The sequence below is a fragment of the Pongo abelii genome, chromosome 1 (assembly GCF_028885655.2).
Source record: "Pongo abelii isolate AG06213 chromosome 1, NHGRI_mPonAbe1-v2.0_pri, whole genome shotgun sequence".
Classification (NCBI taxonomy): domain Eukaryota; kingdom Metazoa; phylum Chordata; class Mammalia; order Primates; family Hominidae; genus Pongo; species Pongo abelii.
In genome coordinates, this window is record NC_071985.2 from 201,287,011 (window position 1) to 201,314,260 (window position 27,250).

Consider the following 27,250-nt stretch of genomic DNA (forward strand, 5'->3'; position numbering starts at 1 on the left):
TCCTCCATTCCCGCTGCTTCATTTGACTTAGAAAAACAAAATCTGAGGTCAAATATAGCCCTTGAATCTGTAAAAAATGCTGTTGCCCTTTTATAATGGGGTGGAAGGTCCTTTGACACACCCATTGCCTAAGGGATTCCAGGTAGGAGTCACCCTGAATCCTTTGGGGAGGGGTGAGGAGCACTGTCCCATTTGAAGGGGTCTGCAGAGCCTCCAGACATCCACTCATCGCATCTTTCACCGCAACTCAGGGTGACCTAGTTACCATTTTCTTAACCCCCACTGCCCACCCACAAAGAGTGGACAGTAAAGAGATGGACAACAGTCATCAACAGACATTTATTGAGCTCCTGATGTGTGCCAGGCCAGGCACCAAGGAGGAGCACACAGAGGTATTAGATAAGGTCCTGGCCCTTGAGGAACTTGCTGGATGATCTGAGGAAAGAAAAGTAGGCAGAAGCTTCTGTCAATCCCAGGCTTCTCCCCTCTCTCTGTGGTCTCAGGAAATGGGAGAGCCAGAAAGGGGTACCTTGTACAGTGTCCAAGACACACATGCACAGGCTACACATGTACAAGACACATGTGCAGAGTCCACGCAACTACAGGACACGTGTACAGACACAAGGTGCATATGTGTCACATGTGGGTGGGATTATATGTGCATAGGCCATGTGACTATGGCACAAGAACTCCATCTCTCCAAGTCAGGCTGGAGAGAAAGGGGGAGAGCCCCAGGGCCTCTCAAGGCCTCTCAAGGCTGAGGCTGGTACTGGCCCTCTGTGGCCGTGAAGAAGTCCTCCAGCACACTGCGCAGGTAGTCAAAGGTGGGCCGGTCCTCTGGGCGCTCCTTCCAGCACAGCCTCATGAGTTGGTACAGCTCCTCTGGACAGTTGTCAGGGCACACCATGCGGTAGCCTCGCTCCAGGTTCTGAATCACCTCCGGGTTGGTCATCCCTAGGGGTTGATGGGAGAAAGGACATCAAGGTCAGGCACTGGAAGCCCACAGGCAAGGGTAATGTTCGGAATATTTAACTGGCGCAGTGTTAGCACCAATCCAAAAGAATCTTGGTCTTCATCAATGGTAAGGTCACACTAGCGGTACTTGTTGAATGTCAGTCGCACCACTTGGAGTGCCTGGTATAGATCATTTCCTTTTTTTTTTTTTTTTTTGAGATGCAGTTTCACTCTTGTTGCCCAGGCTGGAGTGCAATGGTGCAATCTCGGCTCACCGCAACCTCCACCTCCCAGGTTCAAACAATTCTCCTGCCTCAGCCTCTCGAGTAGCTGGGATTACAGGCATGCACCACCACACCGAGCTAATTTTGTATTTTTAGTAGAGACGGGTTTCTCCATGTTGGTTAGGCTGGTCTTGAACTCCTGACCTCAGGTGATCCGCCTGCCTCGGCCTCCCAAAGTGCTGGATTACAGGTGTGAGCCACCGTGCCCAGCTGATTATTTACTTAAAAAAAGTTTTAGATAAGGGATCTCACTATGTTGCCCAGGCTGGAGTGCAGCAGCTGTTCACAGGCACAATCATAGCACACTGCAAATTCGAACCCCTCGGTTCAAGTGATCCTCTCACCTCAGCCTCCTAAATAGCTGGACAACAGGTGCACACCACCGCGACCGGCTCCCCTGGTGTAAATTAAATGCTCAATAATACACACATGTTAGTTATGGAACCTTGGGTGAGCCCAGTTTCCTTATTTGGAAAATAGAGTAAATAACTGTTCCTACCTCACAGAATTGTTATGAGGATTGAATGAGATTGTGCACAGAAAGAAAGCATCAAATATAGTGCACAGGCCAGGCGTGGTGGCTCATGCCTGTAATCCCAGCACAGTGGGAGGCCAAAGCAGGCAGATCACTTGAGGCCAGGAGTTCAAGACCAGCCTGACCAACGTGGCAAAACCCCATCTTTACTAAAAATACAAAAATTAGCCGGGCATGGTGGTATGCGCCTGTAGTCCCAGCTACTTGGGAGGCTGAGTCACAGTAATTGCTTGAACCCGGGAGATGGAGGTGCAGAGGTTGTAGTGAGCTGAGACTGCACCACTGCACTCCAGCCTGAGCAACTCAAGCCAGACTCTTGTCTCAAAAAAAAAAAAATAAATAAAAATAAATAAAAATAATATATATATTATTATATATATATATCACAGAAAGCATCAAATCTATCCAGGCACAGAAAGTCTGGATCGGAGATGCTTCATAAAGGGCACCTGAGGCCATCTGCAGTGGCTCACGCCTATAATCCCAACACTTTGGGAGGCCAAGGCGGGTGGATCACCTGAGGTCAGGAGTTTGAAACCAGCCTGGCCAACATAGTAAAACCCTGTCTGTACTAAAAAAATACAAAAATTAGCTGGGTGTGGTGGCACACACCTGTAATTCCAGCTACTCGAGAGACTGAGGCAGGAGAATCGCTTAAACCCAGGAGGTAGAGGTTGCAGTGAGCTGAGATTGTGCCACTGCACTCCAGCCTGGGCGACAGAGACTCTGCCTGAAATAAATAAATAAATAAATAAATAAATAAATAAATAATAAAGGGCGCCTGGGATTATCATTATTTGGTAGGAATGATGAGATGGTCAGGGCCCAGGGCAGGATGGGCACCCACAACCAAGACAGTGGTGAGATCTCTCCAGTTTTAAGACCATGCACATGACATCCTGCATCAGGAAGCCAAATGGACCCTGGGCCTCGAAAAGCAGACCTTGCTTGGGCTTGAGAAGATTCCCCAGGCCCCTCCATGACCCAGATGAAATAGTCTTTGAGCTGGTTCCCTCCCTTTATGCTGGTCCTGGCCCCTCTGGCAGGCTTTTGGCATGTAGACCCCAAGAAGAGCTGCTCTGGAGAACTACATGATCACAGCAGTAACATAGCTCTCTCCTTCCCTATTTCTAAATTGCTCGTGTAGTGTCTGGTTTCTCCTTCAGTCTTCTGAACAAAAATTGTGACAAGCAGTTCCCAAAGACCAAAACTTTACAGGGTATTTACAAAATCAAAGTTTTGCTCCTGGAAAGCTTGGGACTAAAGCCTGGTCAACAGAGACCCTTTCTCCCCAGGACTTGTACAAGGGAGCCTCTACCTACGGGACTCTCACATTTTTTTTTTTTTTTTGAGACAGAGTCTTGCTCTGTTGCCTAGGCTGGAGTGCAATGGCACAGTCTCAGCTCACTGCAACCTCTGCCTCCCAGGTTCAAGCGATTCCCCTGCCTCAGCTTCCCAAGTAGCTGGGACTACAGGCGCATGCCACCACACCCGGCTAATTTTTGTATTTTTAGTAGAGATGGGGTTTCACTATGTTGGTCAGGCTGGTCTCCACTTCCTGACCATGTAATCTGCCCATCTCAACCTCCCAAAGTGCTGGGATTGCAGGCGTGACCCACCACGCCTGGCCGGGAGTCTCACATTTTAAAATTGGGGCATAGGAGGACGTAGGCCACAGAACTAAACACCCATGGCCAGAGTTAAGGGTGCAAGCCCACAGGCTAAATCCAGCCTGAGTGTAGCCCACAGATCCACTTTGGATTGGCCCTAGAGTGGTTTTATTTATTCATTTAATTAATTAATTAATTGAATTTGTTTATATTTATTTTTAAGATGGACTCTCACTCTGTTGCCCAGGCTGGAGTGCAACAGCGTGATCATGGCTCACTGCAACTTCCGCCTCCCGGGTTCAAGTGATTCTCCTGCCCCAGCCTCCTGAGTGGCTGGGACTACAGGTGCCCACCACCACGCCTGGCTAATTTTTTTGTATTTTTAGTAGAGGCGGGGTTTCACCGTGTTGGCCAGGCTGGTCTCAAACTGCTGAACTTGTGATCCGCCCACCTCAGCTTCCCAAAGTGCTGGGATTACAGGCGTGAGTCACCGTGCCCGGCCCCTAGAGTGCTTTTAAACAATTTGAATCAATCGCCAATAAATGGAAATGAACAAATTTTCCTAAAACTCCAAGTTTTGGCTTCTCTTAAAAAAACAAAAGATCTGTTTTTTTGGGTCCCCCACGCCTTAATTGCAGCCATCTGCTGGAGCAGCTGCAAGTTTACCAAGGTCCCCATTTCTCCCCATTGTCTCCCTGACCCTAATGCTATATGTCAGTTGCCATTTATCATCATGCTTTCACTGCCTGTTTTCTTCTAATAGATACATTCCGTATGGGTTTGCCTCTGTGGGAACAGGGGAGGAGCAGTGAGGACCCCTGGCAGGATAACTGGAGAATATTTCCGTATTTCCAGCTCCAGCACTACCCCTGGACTCTGGGTTGGGGCAAGCCCAGGGCAAGGAAGCTCCTCAGCTTTTCACCTGTCTCCAGGGTGGTTGTTTTTGTTTTTGTTTTGAAACGGAGTCTCGCTTTGTCGCCCAGGCTGGAGTGTGGTGGCATGATCTCGGCTCACTGCAACCTCTGCCTCCCGGGTTCAAGCAATTCTCCTGCCTCAGCCTCCTGAGTATCTAGGATTACAGGTGTGCGCCACCATGCCCAGCTAATTTATATATATATATTTTTTAGTAGAGACAGGGTTTCACCATGTTGGTCAGGCTGGTCTCAAACACCTGACCTTGTGATCCACCTGCCTCGGCCTCCCAAAGTGCTGGGATTACAGGTGTGAGCCACAGCATCCGGCCTTCCAAGGTGTTTTTACCTTCCTTGGAGCAAAGGTCTGTTCACCTTGCTCTGGGGATATGGAAAGTTTCTACAAATTTAGCCACCGTGCTGCAAGACCTCCCTACTCCTGTCTTTGTGCTCCATTTCCTTTCCCCAGAGTTTCTTAGCAAGTTCTTTTCAAAAATTCCATCCCTGTCTTGGCTGAATTCAGGGGTAAAGGGCTTTGTTCAGGAGTCAGTGTATACTGACAACCTACTATGAGTCAGGATCTTTCACAAATGGTCTCTCACTTTTTCTTTTTTCTTTTTCTTTCTTTCTTTTTTTTTTTTTTTGAGACAAGTTCTCTCTCTGTTGCTCAGGCTGGAGTGCAATAGAACGATCATGGCTCACTGCACCCTCAACTTCCTGGGCTCAAACGATCCTTCCACCTCAGCCTCCCAAATAGCTGAAACTACAGGTGTGTACCACCATGCCCAGCTAATTTTTAATTTTTTTTTTTTTTTGTAGAGATGGAGTCTCTCTTTTCCTTTTTTTGAGACAGGGTCTTGGTCTGTTGCCCTAGGCTGGAGTGCTATGGCATGGTCTTGGCTCACTGCAACCTCTGCCTCCCTGGCTCAGGTGATCCTCCCACCTCAGCCTTCTGAGTAGCTGGGACTAGAGGCACATGCCACCAAACCTGGCTAATTTTTGTTTTTGTAGAGATGGGGTTTCGACCAGTTGCCCAGGCTGGTCTCGAACTCCTGGGCTCAAGCAATCCTCCCACCTTGGTCTCCCAAAGTTCTGGGATTATAGGCATGAGCCACTGTACCTGGCCTAGTCTCTTATTTTTAGTATCAGGAAACTGAGGCTCAGAGAAGTGAAGTGACTAGCTTCACTAGTCACAGGAATGATCTGAACAAAGCCAAACAGAAAGTTAGCAACAGTGGCAGATCTGCTAATAAAAGGTAGGCCTCTTGTTCCTGAGCTAGATCCTCTTCTACCATACTAGGCTGCCTGGGCCAGAACTAAAGAAAAGAGCTGGGGCTGGGTGTGGTGGCTCACGCCTGTAATCCCAGCACTTTGGGAGGCCGAGGCGGGCCGATCACGAGGTCGGGAGATTGAGACCATCCTGGCTGAGATGGTGAAACCCTGTCTCTACTAAAAATACAAAAAATTAGCCATGCATGGTGGCGGGCACCTGTAATTCTAGCTATTTGGGAGGCTGAGGCAGGAGAATCACTTGAACCCAGGAGGTAGAGATTGCAGTGATCCGAGATGGCGCCACTGCACCCCAGCCTGGGAGACAGAGCAGGACTCTGTCTCAAAAAAAAAAAAAAAAAGAGAGAAAAAGAAAAGAACTGGGGTTATTAAAGAGAGATACGGAGATGGAAGCCAGCCCTGGGAGATGTGGCATCTGCCTGGGGATGTTGGAGTCATACCCCTGAGAGGATAGAGGAGATGCAGCTACAAAGTTTCAGATTCTGAGACTGGAAAGAATTGAACGGGAAGACATGGACTTGCTGCCCTTCCCATCACCCTTTCAGTTCCTGCCCTTGGCTCTAACCTGGGTAAGGGATGCGGCCATGGGTGACAATTTCCGTCAGCAGGATCCCAAAAGACCACACATCCGACTTGATGGTGAATGTCCCATAGTTAATGGCTTCTGGTGCTGTCCACTTAATGGGAAACTTGGCCCCTAAGGAGGAGGCAGAGTGAGGTCACCTGGGTCTGCTTGGCCAGACCCTGCAGGGCCAGACCACCCTTAAATCTCACACTTACCCTCCCTAGCTGTGTACTCGTTGTCCTCAATGAGGCGTGCTAGGCCAAAGTCTGCAATCTTGCAGCTCAGGGTGTCAGACACCAGAATGTTGGCAGCCCGAAGGTCACGATGAATATAATTCCGCTCTTCAATGAATGCCATGCCTTCTGCAATCTGCAGACCAAACACAGATCAGCAGTCCTGAGCCAAATGTCTTCACGCCACTGGCCTGTGCCCTTGCCCAGCCCCTCCCCAGTCTCCTTACTTGGGCTGCCATGTCCAGGAGTTTGTTGATGGTCAACTTGATGCCTGAAGGGGTCTTGAGAAAATCCACTAGACTCCCTGTGGGCAGAAGCAAGAGTTGCTGGCCCAAGTTGCCCCAGGGGGAGGCCCCCAGACCCTTCTCCTCCAACTGGGAGTCTAGAATTGTGTCTGACACGTGAAAAGGAAGAGTGAAGAGTGAGAATGGAGGAGTGTGTGTTCAGGGTAAGGATGCCCAGGATATGTAAAGGTTTTTTTTTGCAGAGGGGCTAGGGTAGAGCATGCTGGGAGGGATCTGTAGGTTTTTCATCACCAGTAAGGTAGAACCTAGACTCCTCAACTAGTATCCAAAGCTTGGCATGGTCCACACTGGTAGCTTCTTCTCTTTCCCCTACTCTGCCTTTGACTTCAAACACTTTAGCAATTTTGAGATCCTGCACTCAGACCACTAGGCTCTCACCCCAAAGCTTCTTTGTTTCATCTCTGCCTGCTAAAATTTCTACTTTTCTTTCATGGCCCAGCTAGACTGCCCCTCTAGGAAGCCTCTCTAGATCCTACCAGGCATAATAAACTGGATCATCATCTACAATCCCATGGGCATGCTGGAACTTTCCCATTGCACAAACTCTGGTTTCCCCAGTAGCTATAACTAAAATCAGGTTTCCCTGACAACAGGAACCTTGTTTCATCCATCTGTGTTCCTGGTGCCCAGCCGAGAGTAAGAAACAATAACAATGTACTGAATATATTGGATTTAATAAGAAAGAGGGGGTCTGGGGACCTAAGGGACCACCTTTTTAATAGTGGAGGGCAGCTGGACATGGATGAGAGTTGCTAGGATGGAGTGAGTGACCAATGGCCCTTCCCAAGAGATTAAAACCCTGTAAAAGGATGACAGCAACCTGAGTGTCCCCACTTTGAGTGCTGAACTAGTTACCAGAGACAAAGACCTCACCTACACACAGCAAATACATAGACATAGATATACTGCCATTCTTCCATTGTGTCCGCGGCAGATGTTACTAATCATTCCCGGCACTCACTTCCAATGAACCTCAGAATCCTTCTCCAGCACTACAAGCAACTACCAATCAAAGTCGATACACATGATAGGCTGGGCGTGGTGGCTCACACCTGTAATCCCAGCATTTTGGGAGGCCAATGCGGGAGGATCACCTGAGGTCAGGAGATTGAGACCAGCCTGGCCAACAAGGCGAAAACCTGTCTCTACTAAAAATACAAAAATTAGCCAGGCATGGTGGCACATGCTTGTAGTCCCAGCTACTTGGGAGACTGAGGCATGAGAATCACTTGAACCCAGGAGGGGGAGGTTGAAGTGAGCTGAGATCGTGCTACTGCACTCCAGCCTGGAGGACAGACTGAGACTCAAAAAAAAAAAGATACACATGACATAATCTATTTGCCATTTCCCATTAGCCAATGAACAGCTTGTTTCTCTTCCTGAAAGAAGGATAGATCTTACACTCCCAAAGAAACAGAGCCAGATAACAGCAACAAACTTATTGATCAATTACTATATGGTAGCCATAGTTTTGTAGGTTTTTTGTTTTTTGTTTTGAGACAAGTTCTCGGTCTGTTACCCAGGTTGGAGTGCAGTGGTGCAATCACAGCTCAGTGCAGCCTCAACCTCCTGGGCTCAAGTGATCCTCCCACCTCAGCCTCCCAAATAGCTGGGACTACAGGCATACACCACAATGCCCAGCTAATTTTTAAACATTTTTTGTAGGAATGAGGTCTCGCTATGTTGCACAGACTGGTCTTGAACTTCTGGGCTCAAGTGATCCACCCACCTTGGCCTCCCAAAGTGCTGGGGTTATAGGCTTGAGCCACAGCACCTGGAAGTAGGCATAGTTCTAACTGCTCTATATGTATTAATTATTTCATCCTCACAAGACCCTGTAAGGAAGTTACTAATGCGTTATTATAGTAGGAAACCATGGCAGAAAGAGGTGATATAATTATCACGAAGCCATAAAATCATGAAGCCAGGCTTCTGACCCAGGCAGTCAGACTCTAGAGGCCTTGATGAATACTCTGTATTATTTCTGGTGAGCCCATTTAGATTTCTGCTGTTATACTTGGGGAAACTGAGCACCAGAGACAGTGTAGGCACTTGGCCTGTCACACAGCAAATCGGTGTGAACAAAGCTGAGGCTAGAAACTCATATTCCTCTTCCTGGGGCTCTCACTCTGTCCAGTAACAGACCAAGAGGGGTGCAGGGGTGGGGGGCTCACTCAGAACTGAAAAAGAGGGTTTTGGGGGCAGATCTGCCCTCCCAAGGCTCAGGGGCAGAAGGGAGAGAAACAGGGCTAGGGACCCACTTGCTTTCTGAGATCAAGCATCCTGAGATCAAGGTAGGGCTTTGAAGAAAGCAAACAGAACTGCAGGTCAGGGAAGGTTGGGGTGAATGCTCTTCCAGAACATTCTTGCCACCTTAGGCTTGCCCCCAGACAGGATCAGATCAGAGGATACATCTTTTTCTCATGCCTGGAGGTGAGTCTTTTTTTTTTTTTTTTTTTTTTTTTGATACAGAGTCTCGCTCTGTCACCCAGGCTGGAGTTCAGTGGCATGATCTCAGCTCACTGCAACTGTAACCTCCACCTCCAGGATTAAAGGGATTCTCCTGCCTCAGTCTTCTGAGTACCTGGGATTACAGGCATGCGCCACCACCCCTGGCTAATTTTTGTGTTTTTAGTAGAGACGGGGTTTCACCATATTGGTCAGGCTGGTCTCGAACTCCTGATCTCGTGATCTGCCCGCCTCGGCCTCCCAAAGTGCTGGGATTACAGGTGTGAGCCACCGCGCCCGGCTGGAGGCGAGTCTTCAGGGGCTAGGAAAGCTCAAGAAACCCTCCTTGCTTGAGCTTTGGGCCAGAAGAAAAGGTGTATTTCCACCCTCCAGCAGCGACAGCGGGGAGAGCAGTATTCCCTGGCAGCCGACTCGGGCAGCACCCACCGTTCTCCATGTATTCAGTGATGATGTAGATGGGCTCCTGGGTGACCACAGCGTAGAGCCGAACCAGCCGCTGGTGTTGCAGCTGCTTCATGAGGTTGGCCTCGGCCAGGAAGGCGTCCGGGGACATGCTGCCCTGCTTCAGGCTCTTCACCGCCACCTTCGTGTGCCCGTTGTAGAACCCTGGGTCGGGGAAGGGAAGGAGTGGGAAGGTCGCCAGGCAGCTGTCCTGGGATTCTCACCACCTCAGCGGCCCCTCCCGTTCCCCTCTTCCCAGGCAGTCCTGGAGGCCACACTCACCCATCCACACCTCCCCGAACTGTCCAGCCCCCAGCCGCTCCACCAGCTTCAGCGTCTCCCTGGGAACCTCCCACTCGTCCTCCCACCACGGCTTCTGGGGCTTCTGGGTCTGGCAGGGGCGGCTCAACCGTGTACAGAGCCCATCTGAAGCATCTGCGAGGACGAGGGAGGGGTGAAGGCTGTCAATAGGGCAGGCATCCTATTGACACCACCTCCCCCACTTCTCCAAGCCCCCATCTAGGTGAAGTGGACTAGCAGGGGGGTGTGGGGTTGTCACCCAAACACTTGGGGCTGTAGGGTCAGGTTCCACACCTCACCCACTGCGGGGAATGGAGGAGCGCATTGAAAGATGGATGGGGGACACCCGAGGGGAACTGAGGGGAGATAGGCTGATAGGGCACGGGGGAGGGGTCCCGTCGGACTCACTGGTGTAATGGCGGACCAGTTCATGCAGGCCGGAAAAAGTGATTCGGGGGGAGATGTAGAAGCCACCGTTGTCCAGATTACGGATCTTGTAATGTTTCACCACCTCTCCCTGGTTCTGGTCGAAGTCCCGGACCGACAGTGAAAACGATCCTGAATGAATGAATGGATGGACAAAGGGACGAAAGAACGCAGTGAGTCTGGCCCGCCACCGCGCCCCCACCTCGGACTCACCCCGCGTCCCCACCTCGGGCTCATCTCGCGTCCCTTTCGGACCCACCCCGTGTCCCCACCTCGGGCTCACCCTGCGCCCCGCCTCAGGCACACCCCGCGGCACCCCCGCGCCCGGTCGAGACCGCCGCCCGCTCACCCGCGGTGCTCTCGCTCTCCCGGATGAGGAAGGAGCCGTGAGTGTTCCCGGGCGCCAGGAGCTGCCGCTCCGCGTCCTTGCGGCTAAGGTTCTTGAAGAACCAGCTGTGCAGGGCGGAAGCGAACGAAGGCCGTCGGCTGTCGTCGGATCTTCCTCCGTGGCCCTCAAGCCTTCACTGCCACCCTAGGTCCACTCCCTGCTCCAGGATCCCTAGATCTGCTCCCACCCACCCCTACGACGGGTCCCCACTTACGGTTCGGGCTCCAGGCTGTTCGCTTTGGCCACAAAATTGAAGGGGATGAAGCCTTCCTGACCCGTGGTCAGGGACTGCGCCTTCCACCACTCGCCGCTCCTGCGCCACGGAGGTGGGTCAGTGTGGCTCGCTCAGCCGTCGACCTGAGACCCTCCCTCAAAGACCCCTCCACCCCTTAAGCCAGCCTCCCCGAACCCTGGCTCAGCAATCCTGAGCCTCGAATTTTGTCCCAATGGCGGCCACCCCGAGCTGGTCAAGGGCCGCAGGAGGGCTGCGGGTCTCGGAGATCGCCGCTCCCTCACGGACTCCGCCAGAGCAAAGTGGAGAGGGACTCACTGCTCCAGGATGCGGAGCTGTTCCCCCTTCTCAAAGCCCAGGTCTCCGTCGTGAGAGGGCTCATAGCTGTGCAGGGCGATAACCAGGTTGTCTGTAAAAACAAGGGGCATCAGGGAGAACAGGGCTGGGATGGACAAGAAGCCTGGGCCAGGGGACAAGGAAGGCAAGACCGGGGAGAGAGTAGGTGAGGGAGAGGTGGAAGCTAACAGCCAGGGATGCGCAGGCCTTGTCTTTCAGGCCCTGCTGCCTGGGGTCACCTTGCAGTGGGGAAGCCGGTGGATTGGAGCCTTCGTAGGTAACCAGTGGGTCCCGCACCTCAGAGCCATTTCGGATGGGCAGCTGTGGAGTGGAGGATGAGGGTGGGGTCAGAAAGCAGAAGATTGGGTCAGACCCTGGCCCCCTTCCCCCATGCCCTGCTCTCAGCCTCTCCAGCCTGGTTGGATGTTATCCCTGAGTTTACCAACTACTTGCTGTGTGATCTTAGAAGAGTCCCTTCCCCTCTCTGGGCCTCTTTTCCTTTCTGTATTCCAGGGGAGAGGGCCACTCTATTCTTTCAAGGGCCTGTAGTGCTGGTCATTTCTTTCTCCTGGGTTGCATGCTCTACCCAACTCCCTTACCAAGGCCCCTGTCTCGCCTCTTACCTTGCCCTTGCCATCCAGTGGGACTATGGGATAATGGCAGTTCTCACACACATCAATGTTTTCCATCCAGTCATCTTCCGGGTGTGAGCTGCAGCCACAGCCCATGGTCCCTGAGGGAATGGAGAGGGGGCTGAAGGGGCTCCCCCAAGATCTGCTCCCCCAACATCAGACATCATGGGGCCTTGCCCTGGAAAGTTCCAAAAGTACCTGAGATTGTGAGATCCTGGGATCCCCATTCACCAGCCACAGAAAAGCTAAAATAGGGGGTCCCAGCTCCAAACCGGTGCTCCCTCTGAGCCCTCAGGCTACAAGTAAATTCACTCAAGGCCCCTGAGCCCTAGCTCCACCCTCCCACCTGGGATGGGCAAACCGCCACAGGCACCTTTGTTAGTCTAGTTACCCACTTCCTGCCTCTGCCCCCTCCCTCTCCCTCTGCCAGTACCCTGTGTTGGGAGGACCACCTCCTAGAGATGACACACACTTTCCCAAGCCTGAGAGAGACCTGACTTAACAGACTCTCCCCTACTGGAGAGGTGTGCACACGCCACCTCCTGTTATAATTCCCCTGTCTAGCTGAGGAGGCTGAGAAAGAGGCTTCTGCTCCCGAAGTCCACCATCAGGCCCCCGCTGTTCCCCTCACACAGCCCACAGTCACCTCACAGGGTTCCTTCAAACACGGGCTTGCTTCTCCCCAGCAGAAAACCCTCCAGTGACTGTTGGCCATAACTTTTTTTTTGTTTATTTGCCTGTTTTAGCAGTGGAAATTTTTTGTCTGATGAAATCAAGCAGAACTCCATAGATAAAGCGATAAACGTGTGCCTGTTTTGCCTGAAGCAGAGTGGGGCCCTCACTTTGAAGCCCCCGGAGTCCCTGCAGCTCCTCCTTCTCTAGGGCTGCTCCTCAGAGTGCTTGGAAAGCGCTGTCCTCAAAGTCTAATGTACCATGCATTCCAGACCTTTCATATCAAGATCAAATCCACCTCTGCAGTCCATTCTGCTACACACACACTCTCTCACACACACACACTCACACACACCCTATACATACACACAGCCTACACACACACACTCTCACACACACACAGAGGCACCCCCATCCCACCTCCACAGAGGCATCCACACACACACTTTCACATACACACACACACTCACCCCTCACAGGTACCCCTCCCACACTCACACACAGACTCACCCTCCACACACAGGCAACCACACTCACACTCAATAAACACATACACTCACCCTCCACAAGTGCCCCCCTCACACACACACACACACAGACTCACCCCCCACACACAGGCACCTACTCTCACACACGTACCCACACACACACATTCACACACACCCTACACATATTCCCCCCCCACACACAGGCTCCCACACCCACGAACACACACTCGTCTACACACCCACACAGTCACACCCACAAACACACACTCACCCACATACACACAGATGCACCCACACACACACGCATTCTCCCCTCCCCCCAACACACATTCATACACACACACAGGCACCTCCACACACTCACCCACACCCATGCACACACCCACTCACCTCCACATACATTTACACACACACGCACAGGCATCCCCTCCATACATACCCCCACACACCCACACTCACACACACACAAACACCCACATACAGGCACCCCCACACACCCCCACACATACCCTGTGTTCTGAACTATTCTTGCCTTTCCCAAACACTCTATGCTATTTTCTTACTTAATGCCTTTGTACTTGTGGTTCTCCCTGCTTTGAAATGCTTATGCTCTCTCTCTCTCTTTCTCTCTCTCTTGAAACAGGGTCTCCCTTCCTCTCCCAGGCTGAAGTGCAGTGGCACAATCCCCTTAGACCTCCTGGGCTCAAGCAATCTTCCCACCTCAACCTCCCCAGTAGCTGAGGCTAAAGGTGCACACCATCATGCGCAGCTGATTATTTTTTTGTAGAGATGAGGTCTCACTATGTTACCCAGTCTGGTCTCGAACTCCTGGGCTCAAGCAATCCTCCTGCACTGGCCTCCCCAAATGCTAGGATTATAGGCATGCACCACCGAACCCAGTCGGCATGCTCTCTTTTGTCCAGCTGCTGAATTCTTCAAGGTTCAGCTCAAATATTACCTTTTTTTTTTTTTCCTGCAACCTCTACCTCCCAGGTTCAAGCAATTCTCCTGCCTCAGCCTCCTGAGTAGCTGGGGTTACAGGCATGCACCATCATGCTTGGCTAACTTTTGTATTTTTAGTAGAGACAGGGTTTCACCATGTTGGCCAGGCTGGTCTCGAGCTCCTGGCCTCAAGCAATCCTCCTGCCTCAGCCTCCCAAAATGCTGGGATTACAGGCACCTGGCCTAAATATCACCTAGTCTGTGAAGACTTCCCAATGCTCTTTGCTTCCCTCTCACCCCAGTCTCCTGCAACATTCTATTCAGACCTCAATAATCAACTTAGACACAGAGTTCCATGATTACTGATTTACATGTCAGCCTCAGGGTCCCACTGCCTCTCCCATACCTTTGATGAGAGTGGGGGTTCATCAAGAGCAGAAGCTGTAGTTTACTTGTCTGAAAGCTACCAGCACCCAAAATTAGTTAATAAATGTCAACTGGAACATGGAGTGTTAATGCACAGAGTCTCCCATCTGCAAAGGTCTTAGAAACCAGCAAGCCTAATATCCAATTTTATTATTTGTTGATTTATTTTTGAGATAGAGTGTCACTCTCTTGCCCAGACTGCAGTGCAATGACCCAATCCTAACTCACTGGAACCTCAAACTCCTGGGCTCAGGTGATCCTCTAACTTCAGCCTCCTGGGTAGCTGGCACCACTGAGCCCAGGTGATTTTTTATTTGTTCTAGAGATGGGGGTATTGCTATGTTGCCCGGACTGGTCTCAAACTCTTGGCCTCAAGTGATCCTTCCTTCTTGGCCTCCCAAAGTGCTGGGATTACAGGCATGAGCTGCCATACCTGGCTAAACCTCTGATTTTAGATGAGCAAACTGAGGCCCACAGAGGTATGCTTAAAGTCACACAACCTATTTGGAGTAGAGCAAAGCTGGAGTTGCTGGCCGGATGTGGTGGCTCACATCTGTAATCCCAGCACTTTGGGAGACTGAGGCAGTAGGATCATTCAAACTCAGAAGTTCCAGACTAGCCTGGGCAACATAGTGAGACCTCATCTCTAGAAAAAAAATAAAAAAATTAGCCAGATGTGATGGTGCACGCCTGTAGTTCCAGCTACTTGGGAGGCTGAGGCAAAAAGATCACTTGAGCCCAGGAGCTCAAGGCTGCAATGAGCTATGATTGTGCCACTGCACTCCAGCCTGGATAACAGAGCGAGAGCCTGTCTCAAAAATAAATAAATAAATAAATAAATAAGGCCGGGCACGGTGGCTCACACCTGTAATCCCAGCACTTTGGGAGGCCAAGGCGGGCGGATCACAAGATCAAGGGATCGAAACCATCCTGGCCAACATGGTGAAACCCTGTCTCTACTAAAACTCCAAAAATTAATCGGGCTTGGTGGCAGGTGCCTGTAATCTCAGCTACTCAGGAGGCTGAGGCAGGAGAATCGCTTGAACCCGGGAGGTGGAGGTTGCAGTGAGCCGGGATTGCGCCACTGCACTCCAGCCTGGCAACAAAGTGAGACTCCGTCTCAAAAACAAAAAAAAGTCCGGGCACGATGGCTCGCGCCTGTAATGTAATCCCAGCACTTTGGGAGGCTGAGGTGGGTGGATCACGAGGTCAGGTGTTCAAGACCAGCCTGATCAACATGGTGAAACCCCATCTCTACTAAAAATACAAAAATTAGCCAGGCATGGTGGCACATGCCTGTAATCCCAGCTACTCAGGAGGCTGAGGCAGGAGAATCACTTGAACCCGGGAGGCAGAGGTTTCAGTGAGCCGAGATCAAGCCACTGCACTCCAGCCTGGATGACAGAGCGAGACTCCATCTCAAAAAAGCAGGCTGGACACGGTGGTTCAAGCTTGTAATCCCAGCACTTTGGTAGGCCAAGGTGGGTGGATCACCTGGGGTCAGAAGTTCAAGACAATCAGCCTGGCCAACAATGGTGAAACCCTGTCTCTACTAAAAATACAAAAAAAAAAAAAAAAAAATTAGCTGGGCATGGTGGCACGCACCTGTAATCCCAGCTACTCGGGAGGCTGAGGCAGGAGAATTGCTTGAACTCAAGAGATGGAGGTTGCAGTGAGCCTAGATCCTGCCACTGCCACTGCACTCTTCACTCCAACTTGGGTGACAGAGACTCTGTCTAAAAAGAAAAAAACAAAAGAGAGAGAGAGAGAATTCATGCTGGGTCTAAGTGGAAGCAAGGAGCAGTGGAAGTTTCTCATTAGCAAAACTCAGAAGACTGTCCCCAAAGTTAGAGACCTAAGTTCAAATAGCAGTTTTGACACTTACTGTGTGACTTTGCTGAAATCATTCCTCCTAAGCCCCACTTTTCCTCTTCTGTCAAATGGGGCTCTTCATCCATTTCTCATAAGCTCACATAAATGTTAGCTTACTTTAGTGCTTAGAAACACTTTCACCAGTGCACATTCTGTCCTACCAACTCCTGCTTTGGAAGGTGGAAGAATGGGACTGGGTAATTAATCTCCTTTGCTTTAGACTCCTGTTTCTTTCTTTTTTCTTTTTTTAATAGAGTCTTGGCCAGTCGTGGTGGCTCATGCCTGTAATCCCAGCACTTTGGGAGGCTGAGGAGGGCAAATCATGAGGTCAGGAGTTCGAGACCAGCCTGGCCAACATGGTGAAACCTTGTCTCTACTAAAAATACAAAAATTAGCCGGGCATGGTGGCGTGTGCCTGTAATCCCAGCTTCTTGGGAGGCTGAGGCAGGAGAATTGCTTGAACCATGGAGGTGGAGGTTGCAGTGAGCTGAGATCGTGCCATTGCACTCTAGCCTAGGTGACAGAGCAGACAACATCTCGAAAGAAAAAAAACAGACAGAATCTTGCTCTATCACCCAGGTTGGAGTTCAGAGGTGTGAACTTGGCTCACTGGAACCTCCACCTCCCAGGTTCAAGTGATTCTCCTGCCTCAGCCTCCTGAGTAGCTAGGACTATAAGCATGTGCCACCACGCCCAGCTAATTTTTGTAATTTTAGTAGAGACAGGGGTTTCACCACGCTGGCCAGGCTGGTCTTGAACTCCTGACCTCAAGTGATCTGCCCACCTCAGCCTCCCAAAGTGCTGGGATTACAGGCTTGAACCACCATGCCCGGCCTAGACTCCTGTTTCTTTTCTCTCTTTCCCTTTTTTTTCTTTTTTTTAGACTTGCTCTGTTGCCCAGGCTGGAGTGCAGTGGTGTGATCTAGGCTTACTGCAAGCTCTGTCTCTCCTCCCTCGGCCTCCCCAAGCAGCTGGGACTATAGGCGTGCACCACGCCTGGCTAATTTTTGTATTTTGTGTTTTGTATTTTTAGTAGAGACAGAGTTTTGCCATGTTGGCCAGGCTGGTCTCGAACTCCTGACCTCAGCCTCCCAAAGTGCTGGGATTACAGGCAATGAGCCACCGTGTTCAGCCCTAGACTCCTGTTTCTTTTCTTTCTTTCTTTTTTATTTTTTTTTTGAGACGGAGTTTCGCTCTTGTTTCCCAAGCTGGAGTGCAATGGCGCGATCTCAGCTCACCGCAACATCCGCCTCCCAGGTTCAAGCGATTCTCCTACCTCAGCCTCCCAAGTTGCTGGGATTACAGGCATGTGCCACCACGCCCGGCTAATTTTGTATATTTATTTATTTATTTATTTACTTTTATGGGTATCTGGTAAGTATATATGTTTATGGGGTACATGATATATTTTCATGGAGGCATACAATGTGTAATAATCACAAAAGGGATAAATGAGCTATCCATCACCTCAAGCAAGCCTCTTATTATTATTATTATTTATTATTATAAAAACTAGCTGGAAATGGTGGGGCATGCCTATAATCTCAGCTGCTTGGGAGGCTGAGGCAGGAGGATCACTTGAGCCCAGGAGTTCAAGGCCGCAGTGAGCTACGATTGCGCCACTGCAGTCCAGCCTGGGTGACAGAACAAGACCCCTTGTCTAAAGTAAATAAATAAATGAATAATAATAATAAATTTTTTTAAGTTTTGAAAAGAAGCCCACCGTACTGCCAGGTATTTGCATTTCTCTTTCTGCATTTGCATTTCTCTTTCTGCATTTGCATTTCTCTCATTACCTTTTTCTTTTTTATTTTTTTTGAGACAGATTCTCACTCTGTCTCCCAGGCTGGAGTGCAGTGGCGCGATCTCGGCTCACTGCAACCTCTGCCTCCTGGGTTCAAGCGATTCTCCTGCCTCAGCCTCCCTAGTAGCTGGGACTACAGGCGCGTGCCGCCACACCTGGCTAATTTTTTGTATTTTTAGTAGAGATGGGGTTTCATCATGTTAGCCAGGATAGTCTCAATCTCCTCACCTTGTGATCCTCCTGCCTCGGCCTCCCAAAGTGCTGGGATTACAGGCGTGAGCCACTGTGCCCGGCCTTATTATTATTATTTTTTGAGACGGAGTTTCGCTCTTGTTGCCCAGGCTGGAGTGCAATGCTGCGATCTTGGCTCACTGCAACCTCCGCCTCCCGGGTTCAAGTGATTCTCCTGCCTCAGCCTCCCAAGTAACTGGGATTACAGGCATGTGCCACCACACCCGGCTAATTTTGTATTTTTTAAAAGACGGGATTTCTCCATGTCGGTCAGGCTGGTCTCAATCTCTCAACCTCAGGTGATCTGCCTGCCTCGGCCTCTCAAAGTGCTGGGATTACAGGCGTGAGCCACCACGCCCAGCCTAATTTTGTATTTTTAGTAGAGACGGGGTTTCATCATGTTGGTCTGGCTGGTCTTGAACTCCTGACTTCAGGTGATCTGCCCTCCTCGACCTCCCAAAGTGCTGGGACTACAGACGTGAGCCACCGCGCCCAGCTCGACTCCTGTTTCTTAAAATGAGATACTCAGCCTCCCATGGGCACCGGAAGTCATGTCACGGTGTGCATTTTTCCAGAGCATGAGTGTTTCCTGACCTTATTCATGTAAGTTCAACAAACATGACCTAGTATGGAGGAAAATGCAAAATGTGCATGGAATTTTAAATCAAATCAAGAAACTTTCCAGGAAAAGGGTATGTATTCACCCTTTCCCCTACTGTTAGGAGTCCTGGGGGGAGGTGGACATTTGGGAAATCCTGCTAGACCAGAGCGCACCCATCTGTGACTGCAAATGACTTTTTGACTGTTATAGCCTGAGAGTAATTAGCAACAAAAGCCCCCAGAAAAGGACTAACAGCAACCTGGAACTGGTCTCAGATGAGCTGAGCTGTTTTGTGAGGTAGTGAGCATCCTGTTGTTTGTGATAGTTGTATGAGCCCTGGGAAACCACAAGTTGGTTGTGTTGTAAAGAGAATATCAACATCAGATGGAATGTGGACTTAGACCAGTAAGATCCCTGCCAGGCTTGACATTCTTGGAGCCTTTAGAAAAAGGCAAGAGAAAGATTGTAGAAGTTTGAGGTTAAGAAGAGGGAATGTATAGGAGGAAGGGAGAGATGGGGAAGAAGAAGAAGGAGAAGGAGAAAGAAAGGGAGGGGGAGGAGGGGGAAGGGAAGGGGGAGGAGGGGGAAGGGAAGGGGGAGGAGGGGGATGAGGAAGGGGAGGAGGAAGAGGAGGAGGAGAGGAGGTGGTGGTGGCGGAGGAGGAGGAGGAAGAGGAGGAGGAAGAAAGGGCACAGTAGCTCAGGCCTATAATCTCAGCCCTTTTGGAGGCTGAGGCAGGAGGATCTCTCATTTTTTTTTTTTTTTTTTTGAGAGGGAGTCTCGCTTTCTTGCCCAGGCTGGAGTGCAGTGGCGTGATCACGACTCACTCACTGCAAGCTCCACCTCCTGGGTTCACGCCCTTCTCCTGCCTCAGCCTCCCGAGTAGCTGGAACTACAGGCACCCGCCACCATGCCCGGCTATTTTTTTTGTATTTTTAGTAGAGACGGGGTTTCACCATGTTAGCCAGGATGGTCTTGATCTCCTGACCTTGTGATTTGCCCGCCTCGGCCTCCCAAAGTGCTGGGATCACAGGCGTGAGCCACCGTGCCCAGCCAGGAGGATCTCTTGAGCCCAGGAATTAGAGACCAGCGCCTGGGTAACATAGTGAGACCTTATCTCTACAAAAAAAATTTGAAAATTAGCAGGGCATGGTGGTGCACCCCTGTAGTCCTAGCTACTCGGGAGGCTGAGTGGGGAGGATCACTTGAGCCTGGGAGGTTGAGGCGGCAGTGAGCCATGAACACGCCACTGCACTCCAGCCTGGATGACAGAGCAAGAGAGCAACACCCTGTCTCAAAACAAGGCCGGCTGCTGTAGCTCACGTCTGTAATCCCTTTGGGGCAGAAGAATTGCCAAGAGTTTCAGACCAGCCTGGGCAACATAGCAAGACTCAGTCTCTATATAAAGGAAAAAAAGAAGAGGAAGAAGAAGGAGGAGGAGAAGGAGAAGAGATAAACTAGAGTGCAACAGTGAGAAAAGGCCAGTAGAAGAAGCAGAAGGAATCTAGGTTGGAGATCATGGGGCTGGAAGCTGGTACCTGGTCCAGGCTGGGGTCACGTGGGGAGGGAAAAAGAACCACAAGGCCTTGGGCTAGGATCCAGGAAAGCATGCAAGGCAGGTCCTAGATTCTAGACTGAATCTGGGCCAGAAAATCCCCGACTTAAGACTGGGCAAAAAGTAAGAAAAAGTCAGCCTATGTTAAATTAAGATCAGAGGAACTCTAGCTTTGCAGGGTATCTGGCCTCTACTGTTTCTTCTATGGCCCCCCAGCTACAGGTGGCAGATCCTGCCCTCTATAAGCATATGAGCTTTGGAGGATAGGGCCTGGCAGCAATCGTAAGTCTATAGGATCTGGCAATGCCAGAAATGTTTGTGGTCAGAGACTCCCAACCTGAAGTTTACGTGCTCCCAGGAAGTCCCAGGCTAGTGCCGGGGAGGCCTCTAGGTTATTTTAATATTTCAAAAATCTGAAAGGAAATTCCACTATACTTTGTTTCTTGTTTTGACAAATTGTATTATTTATTTCTTCATTGCATACTTAATTAAATCTCTGATTAAATTTTTTTTTTTTTTTTTTTTTTTTGAGACAAAGTCTCACTCTGTCACCCAGGCTGGAGTGCAGTTGCGAAATCTTGGCTCACTGCAACATCTGTGCCTCAGCCTCCTGAGCAGCTGGGATTACAGGCACGTGCCGCCACGCCCAGCTAATCTCTCTATTTTTAGTAGAGATGGGGTTTCACCATGTTGCCCAAGCTGGTCTTGAACTCCTGACCTCAGGTGATCCACCTGCCTCGGCCTCCCAAACTGCTGAGATTACAAGCGAGAGCCACTGTGCCCGGCCAAATCTTTGATTAAAATGTAAACTTGAGGCCAGGTGCGGTGACTCACACCTGTAATCCCAGCACTTTGGGAGGCTGAGGAGAGAGGATCGATTGAACCCAGGAGTTTGAGACCAGCCTGGGCAACGTGGTGAGACCCTTTCTCTATTAAAAGAAAAATTTTTTTAACTGAAAAATAAGAAAATTTGCATCTAAATGAGGTAGCTTAGTAGGTAAAAACTTTAAAATCATGAGATCCATGTGGGGAAGAGGGAGTGTAGAACAGGGAATGGTAAAAGACACTTTGTCTTCACAAGAGTTTAGGAAACACAAATACAGTTCATCAGCCTCATTTTAAAACTGGGGAAAAAGAGAGGTTCAGTGATTGTCCCAATAATACACTGAGGGTTCCTGGCAGATGCAAAACTCATATCAAAACCTTACATCCTTTTTTTTTTAGACGAGGTCTCACTATGTTGCCCAGGCTGGTCTCTAACTCCTGGGCTCAAGCGCTTCTCCCACCTCAGCCTCCCAAATAGCTGGGATTGCTGGCATATGCCTGGCTTGGCTCCTACATCCTTTATCAAGATCCTCTCCTCTACTTTTCACTACCTGGGAAGTCTAAGGGTGGAGGGGAAGGGCTGAGAGGTCTAGAAGAATGTGAGGCAGGAAGGCAGGTCTGACAGGGTAGGGTCCACTTCCCATAAAAAATTTGGCCACTGTGCTGTTAACAAAGGCTTTTCTCTTCAAGACAATCCTCCCTCTACCTGGAATGCATGTTTCTGGGTATATATTTACCTGCCTGTTGAATGCAAGTCTGTGCATATGAAAACATATGCAGTGAGCACTGTGCTTATGGGTGCATATCTGTGGGTTTGCAGGAGTCTGTGTGTGCAGGGGGATATATAACAGAATGAGACTATGAATAGCAGCGACTGTCCCTATGTAATTGTGAAGTCATATAGGCATACATCTGTTTATACAAAATGTGGGTATACCCCATCCTTCCAGTCTTCTTCTTTTTTTTTTTTTTTTTTTTGAAACAGGGTCTTGCTCTGTCGCACAGGCTGGAGTGTAGTGCAGTGGCACTGTCTCAGCTCACTGCAAACTCCTGCCTCCTGGGCTCAAGGGATCCTCTTACCTCAGCCTCCTGAGTAGTGGGGACTGCAGGCCCATGCCACCAAGCCTGACTAATTTTTGTATTTTTTGTAATGATGGGGTTTCACCATGTTGGCCAGGCTGGTCTTAAACTCCTGGGCTCAAGTAACCTGCCACCTTGGCCTCCCAAAGTGGTGGGATTACAGGCATAAGCCACCATGCCCAGCCTTTTATTTTTACTTTTTTGCAATGACAAGGTTTCACCATGTTGCCCAGGCTGGTCTCAAGCTCATGGGCTCAAGCAGTCCTCCCACCTCAGACTCCGAAAGTGTTGGAATGGCAGGCATGAGCCACCATGCCCAGTCTAATTTTTATTTTATTTATTTATTGATTTATTTATTTATTTTGAGATGGAGTCTTGCTCTGTCCCCCAGGCTGGAGTGCAGTGGCCCAATTGCAGCTGACTGCAACCTCCACGTCCTGGGTTCAAGCAATTCTCCTGTTTCAGCCTCCCAAGTAGCTGAGATTACAGGCATGCACCACCATGCCCGCTAATTTTTATTATTTTTAGTAGAGACAGGGTTTCACCATGTTGGCCAGGCTGGTCTTGAACTCCCAACCTCAAGTGGCCTGCCCACCTCGGCTTCCCAAAGTGCTGGGATGACAGGCATGAGCCACCAGACCTGGCCGGTGGCCTTTTTATAATCATCACAAAATGTTCTGTGGGCCACAGGCAGCCTTAAGTTTGACTGAGAACATTCCATGCCCTAGTCAGAGACAGCCTCGAATCTACGAAATTCTTACTCGTGACCTTGGATTCCTAAATTGGGAGAAAAGAATGTCCTGTTTCATTCACCCCAGAATCTGCCCTCATTGCTGGTTCTGGGAGCCCTGGGGATTCCTTTCATCTGGTTTTTTTTTTTTTTTTTACCTTCTTCCACTTCTTTCTTTCAGACAATGAGAAATTTATATTAAGCTTTAATTTTGATTTTCTTTTTACTGACCTCATTTATTAACCTGGTTAGATCATGTTGGCTACTCAGCAGTCTTTATCAAACTAAGACCAGAAGGAGTCTGGGCATGGTGACTCACGCCTGTAATCCCAGCACTTTGGGAGGCTGAGGCAGTAGGACTCCTTGAGCACAGGAGTTCGAGACCAGCCTGACCAACATGGTGAAACCCCGTCTCTACTAAAAATACAAAAATTAGCCAGGCGTACTAGGCGCATGCTTGTAATCCCAGCTACTCAGGAGGCTGAGGCAGGAGAATCGCTTGAACCCAGGAGACAGAGGTTGCAGTGAACCGAGATCACACCATTGCACTCAAGCCTGGGCGACAGAACTAGACTCCATCAAAAAAAAAAAAAAAAAAAAGAAAGAAAGAGATTCTCCTGCCACAGCCTCCCAAGTAGCTGGGATTATAGGCACGCACCACCACACCCGGCTAATTTTTGTATTTTTAGTAGAGATGGGGTTTCACCATGTTAGCCAGGCTGGTCTCAAAATCCAGACCTCAAGTGATTCACCTGCCTCGGCTTCCAAAGTGCTGGGATTACAGGTGTGAGCCACGGCACCTGGCCATGCCCAGCTATATAATTAGTGGCCGGCGCCCAGCTACCGGGGGCCGTGGCTCACACCTGTAACCCCAGCACTTTGGGAGGCCGAGGCAGGTGAATCACTTGAGGTCTGGATTTCGAGACCAGCCTGGCCAACATGGTGAAACTCCATCTCTACTAAAAATACAAAAATTATCTGGGTGTGGTGGCATGCAACTGTAGTCCCAGCTACTTGAGCTACTTGGGAGGCTGAGGCAGGAGAATCTCTTTTTTTTTTTTCTGACGGAGTCTAGTTCTGTTGCCCAGGCTGGAGTGCAATGGCGTGATCTCGGTTCACTGCAACCTCCGCCTCCCAGGTTCAAACGATTCTCCTGCCTCAGCCTCCTGAGTAGCTGGGATTGCAGGCATGTGCCTAGTACGCCCAGCTAATTTTTGTATTTTTAGTAGAGACGGGGTTTCACCATGTTGGTCAGGCTGGTCTCAAATTCCTGACCTCGTGAGCTGCCCACCTCGGCCTCCAGAGTGCTGAGATTACAGGTGTGAGCCACCACACCCAGCCCTTTTTTTTTTTTTTTTGAGACAGAGGACAGAGTCTCGCTGTGTCGCCCAGGCTAGAGTGCAGTGGCACGATCTCGGCTCACTGCAACCTCCAACTCCCGGCTTCAAGCGATTATTCTGCCTCAGCCTCCCAAGTAGCTGCAACTACAGTCGCGTTCCACCACGCCCAGCTAATTTTTGTATTTTTAGTAGAGACGGGGTTTCACTATGTTGGCCAGGCTGGTCTTGAACTCCTGACTTCGTGATCCGCCCACCTCGGCCTCCCAAAGTGCTGGGATTACAGGCTTGAGCCACCATGCCCGGCCAGCAGGAGAATCTCTTGAACTGGGGAAGTGGAGGTTGCAATGAGTGGAGATCATGCCGCTGCACTCCAGCCTGGTCCATGGAGTGAGACTCTGTCTCAAAAAAAAAAAAAAAAAATTAGCCAAGCATGATGGCGTGATGGCGTTTGCCTGTAGTCCTAGCTACCCAGGAGGCTGAAGTGGGAGGATCGCTGAGCCCAGGAAATCAAGGCTGCCGTGAGCCGTGATTATACCTTCGCACACCAGTCTGGGCGACAGGGGACCCTGTCTCAAAAAAAGAAAATTAAATTGAATTTAAAAATTTTTTTAAGTTAATATTTTTTGTCCTCCAACTATAGACCTATTGATTTATTGAACATTTTGTCCAAAATGTGTGCCAGCTTCTTGGCTGAGTTTCTTGGGCCAATGCTTTACATCAAGAACAGGCAGGTGGTCAGATGCAATGCCTCACGCCAGTAATCTCAACATTTTGGAAGGCCAAAGTGGAAGGATCACTTGAGGCCAGGAGTTCAAGACCACCCTGGGCAACATGGTGAGAACTCATCTCTACAAAAAATACAAAAATTAACCAGATGTGGTGGTGCACGCCTGTAGTCCTAGCTACTCGGGAGGTTGAGGTAGGAGGATCGCTTGAGCCCAGGAGGTTGAGGTTGCAGTGAGCCAATATCATACCACTGTACTCTAGCCTGGGGGAAAGAGCAAGAACCTCTCTCAAACAAAACAAAACAAACAAAGCAACACAAAAAAACAGCAGACAAGACTATACTTCCTTTAGGGATCATTTCTTTAGTTCAGTTTCTCTGAACATGTAGAGCACAAAAAGTAAAAAAGAAAAAAGAACAAGCAGGCTATTCTACTGCAGACCATTTTTGTACTCTGGACCACCTTATGGCAAAATCTGTCAGAAATCATTTAGAATGGCCAGGGCTGGAGGCTCATGCCTGTAATCCTAGGGCCGAGATGGGAAAATCACTTGAGCTCAGAAGTTCAAGACCAGCCTGGGCAACATAGTGAGACCTTGTCTCTGTAAAAATAAAAATAAAAGGCCAGGCGCAGTGGCTCACACTCGTAACCCCAACACTTTGGGAGGCTGAGGCAGGTGGATCACGAGGTCAAGAGATTGAGACCATTCTGGCCAACGTGGTGAAACCTCATCTCTACTAAAAATACAAAAAATTAGCTGAACATGGTGGTGCACGCCTGTAGTCCCAGCTACTCGGGAGGCTGAAGCAGGAGAATTGCTTAAACCCGGGACTGCGCTCCAGCCTGGCGACAGAGCGAGACTCTGTCTCAAAAATAAAATAAAATAAAAATAAAAATAAAATTTAAAAAAATGAATCATTTAAAACATTTTCTTCGCCTTTGCCCCTGACCCAGACTTGATTAATGACAAAGCTGCCCATGTTCAATAACGAGCCTTAGCTATTCATGCCCACATAGAACCCTCATGACAACATCAAGCAATATCAAGAATCAGGACTAGCAGGCATGGTAAATCATTTCTTTCTTTATTTTATTTTAGTTTGAGACAGGGTCTTGCCCTCTTGCTCTCTTGCTCTCTTGTGCCACTGGAGTACAGTGGCAAAATCACAGCTCACTGAAGCCTCGACCTCCCGGGCTCAAGCAATCCTCCCACCTCAGCCTCCCGAGTAGCTGGGACTACAGGCATATGCCACCATGCCCGGCTATTATTATTATTATTATTTTTTAGATGAAGTCTCACTCTGTCGCCCAGGCTGGAGTGCAGTGGCGTGATCTCGGCTCACTGCAACCTCTGCCTCCCAGGTTCAAGCAATTCTCCTACCTCAGCCTCCCGAGGAGCTGGGACTACAGGAGTGTGCCACCACACTTGGCTAATGTCTGTATTTTTAGTAGAGATGGGGTTTCACCATGTTGGCCAGGGTAGTCTAGAACTCTTGGCCTCAAGTGATCTGCCTGCATTGGCCTCCCAAAGTGCGGGATTACGGGTGTGGCATGAGCCACCGCACCCAGCCTCCAGCTATTTTTTTTTCTTTTTCTTTTTTTTTTTTTTTTTTTTTTTTTTTTTTACCTGAGAAGCTGTGAGTGAGAGGGCCCGGGTAATTTTTGTATTTTTTGAATTTTTGTAGAGACAGGGTTTTGCCATGTTGCTCAGGCTAGTCTCAAACTCCTGAGCTTAAGCAATCCACTGCCTCAGCACCTTAAAGTGCTGGGATTACAGGCATGGGCTACCGTGCCCCATCAGTAATTAATTTCTAGTGGGTAAATCAGGAATGTGTCCTGGGCTACCTCCTTTTTTATATTTTTTTAAATACATAATACTCTTTTTTTTTTTTTGAGATGGTATCTCACTCTGTGGCCCAGACTGGAGTGCAGTGACACAATCATGGCCCACTGCAGCCTCGACCTCCCAAAGCTCAGGTGATCCTCCTACCTCAGCCTCCTGAGTAGCTGGCACTATGGGTGGGCAACACCACACCTGGATAATTTTT

At 49.6% G+C, this 27,250-nt stretch overlaps 1 protein-coding gene across 2 annotated transcripts in view; it reads right to left on the reverse strand.

Moving 5' to 3' along the window:
• Positions 1-325: 325 nt before the first annotated feature.
• LCK (LCK proto-oncogene, Src family tyrosine kinase) overlaps positions 326-27,250 on the reverse strand; it is a 34,552-nt gene continuing 7,627 nt past the window's right edge. The window contains exons 1-13 of one of the 2 annotated variants that reach the window (XM_054555623.2): positions 12,110-12,232; positions 11,903-12,012; positions 11,519-11,600; positions 11,262-11,352; positions 10,926-11,024; positions 10,673-10,776; positions 10,306-10,455; positions 9,880-10,032; positions 9,583-9,762; positions 6,610-6,686; positions 6,365-6,518; positions 6,150-6,281; positions 326-954 (exon numbers count right to left, since the gene is read on the reverse strand). In XM_054555623.2, the coding sequence (XP_054411598.1) occupies positions 752-954; positions 6,150-6,281; positions 6,365-6,518; positions 6,610-6,686; positions 9,583-9,762; positions 9,880-10,032; positions 10,306-10,455; positions 10,673-10,776; positions 10,926-11,024; positions 11,262-11,352; positions 11,519-11,600; positions 11,903-12,007 (1,530 nt within the window). In that variant the 5' untranslated portion in view covers positions 12,008-12,012; positions 12,110-12,232 and the 3' untranslated portion in view covers positions 326-751. Of the gene's footprint in view, positions 955-6,149; positions 6,282-6,364; positions 6,519-6,609; positions 6,687-9,582; positions 9,763-9,879; positions 10,033-10,305; positions 10,456-10,672; positions 10,777-10,925; positions 11,025-11,261; positions 11,353-11,518; positions 11,601-11,902; positions 12,013-12,109; positions 12,233-27,250 lie in introns of those variants that run through there. The other variant, XM_054555622.2, reaches the window with a different exon arrangement.